At 38.1% G+C, this 5,828-nt stretch overlaps 1 protein-coding gene across 1 annotated transcript; it reads left to right on the top strand.

Moving 5' to 3' along the window:
• Positions 1-250: 250 nt before the first annotated feature.
• LOC116181127 lies at positions 251-2,616 on the top strand. The gene is made up of 4 exons (XM_031501404.1): positions 251-300; positions 349-442; positions 2,033-2,128; positions 2,172-2,616. Exons 2-4 carry the CDS (start codon positions 401-403, stop codon positions 2,517-2,519), a joined length of 486 nt encoding a protein of 161 aa, XP_031357264.1. The 5' UTR covers positions 251-300; positions 349-400; the 3' UTR covers positions 2,520-2,616.
• The last annotated feature ends 3,212 nt before the right edge of the window (positions 2,617-5,828 follow it).

The following is a 5,828-nucleotide window of genomic DNA, read 5'->3' as shown; positions in this document are numbered from 1 at the left end:
AAACTGCTAGAAAAAATTCGATAGATTATCGTAATCAATGGCTATATCTCTTCCCTTTAATTGGTTGGCATCCTAGAAAGGAGCCAACGTTGAGTAAATGGCTCCACTACCATACTCTTGTAACTGGCTCTACCTAGAACAACTTGAAGTGTTCTTGGATTCGACATAGATACTACTCACTTTAAAAAATTTAAAGGTAATGCGCCAATACCTTTTGTACGCTATGATCAAACTTTTTGTTGAGAGTTTGATGCCAGAGGAAGAATAGGGCGCATGTAGAAGGTAGATATCTCACGGAAAGTGAGCATGCACCTAATAAAAGGAGAAATATTACAAGTTTCGTTTCAGTTGAGGAGTTGAGATAAGAGAAATAATATGGTTCCACTGGGATCCTGCTACAATGAACCTCATTTATCTCTTCTTATACGAAAATTGTGATCAGGTTTGTCTCTGTAATTTACTGATTTCCATAACTCACCTGTGCTCCTGATACAGGAAATCCAACCACTTTCTTTTCATAAAGATTGGTATTAGGTGAGATTTTCGCATAAGAGGAATATGAGGTGGGTGCGGGTAACAAGTAGGTATTATACGAGGCAAACATACTGGTAATTTACTGATATTCTGCATGCAACTGTGCTCCTGCTATAACAAATATGCAATCAACTATCGCTGTGGGCTCGTCTGATTTGAGGTTCTTGTATCATTGGTGTAGGTAACAAGTAACAGACAGGTATTACGCGACTGTAATATAAATAACTGGTTTGCAGAATTTAGCTGTACCCCTAATACGTATGTACAATCTGTGCTCCTGATACAAAGAATTTGATAAATTTGACTCAATTAAGATTTTGGCGTACCTCACATGATTTTCGTACTTTATAGACTTCAGTTGGCCTATTTACTACTTATGAGTCCCTAAAGTAAACTATGGCTTTTTTTCGTCGTCATTTGGAGCATTGGACAAGAAATGAACACTATAGAAACCTAAGTTTAACCTCTAAAGCCATTTGATACTCGAGACTCAAAACTTTGGTACTCGATACTCAAAGCTCTAAATTTGCGGTTTGGGGCTTAAAACCCGGAACCCAAAGTGTACGTAACTCGACAATAGATATAGGGGACCTGAAAGTTGAAAAACGGACACTCTAAATCCGAATATTCGAATTTCGAAACTCTGACCAAGAAACACTAACTTGGAATTTGAGACTCAACTTGAAAATAATCAAAGCCAAGTACCAGTGAAAATCTGAAACCTTGATTAGAAACGTCTACCCTATAAAATTCATTACCTCGAAACTCAGAACCTCTAGTTAAGCTCTCATCAAGCGAAATCCATAAGGATGATGTAATCAAAAAACTCCACTAATACCACTTGGCTTGCTCAAGAAACTTAAAATTTACAGTAAATTTGTTTGAATTACCGTAAACTTTAACACAAATGAAATCCCAAACATCACCTATAGCTAAACGTAAACTACCATAAAATTTAATGTTCGATAATTATCAAAGAAATAAGCAAGTGACACTTGATGCGCTGTCCTTTAAACTTTGTTGACTTCTTTCGCTGTATGAGTTTTTTTACGTTTGCTATTGGTTCATCACGATCCACTTAATTATTGCGTACACCTGCAAATTTCATACAATTTAAACGTCTTATCACGTTAAATAAAGCAATAGCTTTGAACGCCCATCTGGTCGATATTTACTTTAATCAAGGACGAAATCATCTGTGCCGTGACCAATCTTTGTAAAAAACAAAAAAATTGAGCAAATTGTGTTTTCTCAGCATTTAAATTTATGGTTTATTCATTTACATTGTGTTACTCAGAAGCAAGGAAATTGTGAAAAACGTACTTATGGAGAAGCAGTTGTGAAATTAGTCTAGCCATCGTGTTGTATTATATCAGGTTTTTTAGCGCATTTAAAATTCAAATCATTCATAAAAAAGCTCTTAAAATAAATTCCTACTTTAAGCGCGCGTTGCCTAATTTATAGAATAAAAACCGTGACTCAGCCGTCGTAATTTTAGATTGGCCCAGGCTATCCTTTGTTCACCACAATGATAAAAACGCTCCTGCTGTTGTTCTCAGTGGGCCTTCCGGTCGGTTATGGATTTGTCTCAAACGTAAGTGAAAATCTATGGGATAGAATTAATAACGATTTCTCAGGTGTCTACAAAAGAAGTATTTCTCAAATTCGAAACCATGGCCTACCAGCATCCCGAATGTTTCCAGGAAACGCAAGTCAATGAAGAGGAGGTCGTCCAGTACTTCGAAGAGTTCAAGTTCTCAAACTCGTCTAACTTCAAGTGTTTCCTTAACTGTCTGTACACGAAGTTGAACTTTGTAAAGCCTAATGGTGATCTGGACGGAGACGAGATCTTTAGAACCACGGACAGGACGACCCGGAAAGTAATTGACGGTTGTATTGCACTGGTCCAGTCCGAACCGGATCGATGTCAACGACTGTACGACATGGCCTCTTGTGTCATTCATTCCCAGGATTATGGCGTATAAATCTATGTCTAAAACTTTAACTGTTTAACTGTATACAATTTGATCTATGTAAAACACTTCCTGTAGCGGGCTACTGAAATAGATTAGTGCAATTGAACACTTCTTTCAATATTCTAATATAATCTCATTGTTGAATTTCTTTCTAGGAATATCCGCCCAATAATTTGGTTTATTTCTTACCATTACATAAACAGTCGCATTTGTTTTATGGTCACTTCATTTATTGTTTGAGATTCGCTGGCATACCTAAATTGTTCTTTTTACCCTTAAAGTCACGGAAATGGATTGAATATACGACTATAAAGATTGCCCCAATTTATTGGTATCAAAATTTTGTGGATGTCCTGGCTTGATTACAGGATGACTTTACTCATGGAATGGACCTCCCGTACCACCAGTTGAATTGGTTTGCTGTTTGAAAATTAATTTCGAAAAATGGTGACGCAGTTTGATTCAGGACAAACCGTGCTCTAGGCTTATTCGATTTAATTACTTGCACATTGAGTTAATGACAATGTACCCGTGTAACTGAGGAACTGAGGAACAGCAGACACAAGCTTGCATTAATTGTCTTTAACCGTTTTACCTGTAGCTGTTTTTTCTCGTAAATTTGTTGCACTGTATATAGACGGATTCTCAACTTTCAGTAATACATTAATTTTTTACGTAACTTGCCACTATAAATTGGCGAAAGGGTATGCTTTGCACCTTAGACCCAAACACTTTCGTAGTAACAATTTGATTAAATGCGAAAGACGGTTCGCTTCCGTATTAATATGGTAACGTTTTCTAATATTCACTTTTGAAAATTATAGCCTCTTTCACGCAATGTAATTCTCATAAACCAGCCACGTATTTTAATTTAATGCTGGCATTCATAACAAATTAGAAATTTAAAATGGCGAGCATCTATACGGGATTCCTCCACATTATACAACCTGTACCGCTTCAGAAATTGAATTTGCAAGACGCGACGGTTCGCCTAAAAAATCAATACGCGATCCGCTCCACCGGCATAGATTCTCTTCTAACTTTCAGTAAGTATTCCGCTCTCTCACCAGATTTTTACTCAAATACCTCATCTAATCTAAATACGAAACGACCCCCTTTTTTCTCAACGCAAATCTATAGAAAGCGTGCTCTCGGTGCTCAGTAAACGCAAAATGGAAAAAAGTTCTGACTTTTATCTGCTTGAATACTTGTTCCTTATCTTAAAGTACCTTATTTTTTGAATATTAGTTATGTTCTCTTTCAATATGAGTAAACGGCCCTTCCGAGAATTCTAAATGAAAACTTACCTCAGCTACTAAAAATTAGAGCGGACAGCAATTTCCTTAAGCGGGAAAAGTAAATACTCGAATTCGGTAGCGGTATCTATGGGAAAGCAAATGCAGGAAAGCGAAACAATATTCCCCTCTCCCCCCTATCTTATAATTAACGAAAGGGATAGTAATAAGAATCTTACTTGGCAATTAAGCGGAGCGGTAGAAATTACTGTGCAAAAGCTATAGATACCGTGCGGTAAAACTTAATTTAAAAACATATTTAAACGGTAAGAATGTAGTGGAAACGGCAGAAAGATCTCCTCTAAACAAATGCTTTGCCATGGAGAGATCGACGGTTTACCTGCCGACACAAAGTGTCCTTACGATAACGCTGGAAAATTAAAACTTCTTTAATTAATTACGTCTTTCCTAGATATCTTAAAATTACGGGACTGCTGTCAAAATTCAAGTTTTCTAAGAGCGCATCTAACGGACATTATTCAGATGCTGTTACTGTAACCCACTTAACTAATTCCAGTTAATTGTACTTATCTAAATAGCCGGAATGAAATCTCCGAATTCGGCAGTCTGCCATTAGAAATTAAAATCGATTAATGGGTAATTAACAGACCTAAAAATTATAAAGACTGATTCTCTCTTTCCTGACAAGCAGAGCTTTCGGCGGCTGTAAAAATAATTTAAATGTTCCTACGGGAACGGTTGCAAACGGACAAATTACACACGACCTCTTATTTTCCTTAACAGATTAACCCACGAATTTCCACTTTATAATTCCAACTCCTAAAACAGGAATAAATATCTTCGGAGCGACAATCCTCGTAACGAAGCGCCCAACCTAAAACGCTTCGAGATACCGGGTGTTCATCTATAGAGTGATCACTAAAACTCGTAAACGTCAAGAAGGAAAACGAGTGCTTCTTTACACAAATGGCTCTAGGAAACCAAAACAACTTTGTGAAACCGTCTTTAGCGTTTTCAAATCCATTTATTAACCTTTAAGGGCTCTAAGGGAAAAGTGGTAGGCATGTATATGACAATAGACGGATTACGAGAAGTACAGATCGGAGCCAAACTTTCGTCGGAACAGTACGGCTTCTGGAAATGACGGTCTACTAAAGATGCGCTACCACAGAATGTAGATGAAATACGTTTAGCAAACATGGAGAACTTAGCGTGTTTGGTTGCCTCCCTGGATCTTAAGAACGCTTTTAATAGGCGATCATAAGGGAGGCCGCTGGGTGCGAGGGAAACTGTAGTTGAGCTATCTCACTATGAGGACAGTGACCGCTAAAAAACCATCAGGTGTGATCTACAACTCTAAATCGAGTGTGGGAGTGTCACAAGGGCCTGTTTTAGGACCTCTGCTGTGGATAATAATGTCGCTCAGATTGCAACACGAGAGCAGTGGATGACCCGACAGTAGTGACCCGTAACAGAGCTAATGAAAAATGGACAAGAGCAGTAAAAAAGATGAATAACTGGATGGGGGCACATGATTTAAAGTTGGTACCGGAGAAAACGAAAGTAGTTAATGACAGGGAGGAGAAGTTCTATTCTCGGATTCAGCACTACAATTTTTTGCTTTATTTACTAAAATGGTCTGTAAATAAATGCAAAGTTTACACGTAAGTATGGCCATAATGGGTTATGCACTCAGAAAGCTTAAAGGTCTTCTCACACTGATCTTTCACTTCAACAATTCTTGCGTCGCAGCTTTCCATCATCTCGGTCGTCGCCCTCTCAACGACCTTGAGGAATTCATCCCTATTGAGGGACCCGTCCTTCTTTATCAGGTTATAGGTCTTGTACTCGCAATGTAAAAAGCATTTGAAACTCGCCGTCGGACTCATTTCTAAGCGCAGAAAATGAGCGTCGACCTCCTCTTGCGTGACACCGGTCAATTCGATGCATTCGGGGTGCTCTTCGGCACGTCGTTTTAATTCGGCAAAGATCTCCTTGGTTGTTTTCTAAATTAAAAGATTAGTCAATGGTATCTAAAGGCTAAGGCTAATTTTGATGCTTA

This window comes from Photinus pyralis, unplaced genomic scaffold (genome assembly GCF_008802855.1).
Source record: "Photinus pyralis isolate 1611_PpyrPB1 unplaced genomic scaffold, Ppyr1.3 Ppyr1.4_LG9, whole genome shotgun sequence".
Taxonomy (NCBI): Eukaryota; Metazoa; Arthropoda; class Insecta; order Coleoptera; family Lampyridae; genus Photinus; species Photinus pyralis.
This window is presented reverse-complemented; position numbering and strand designations above follow the sequence as displayed.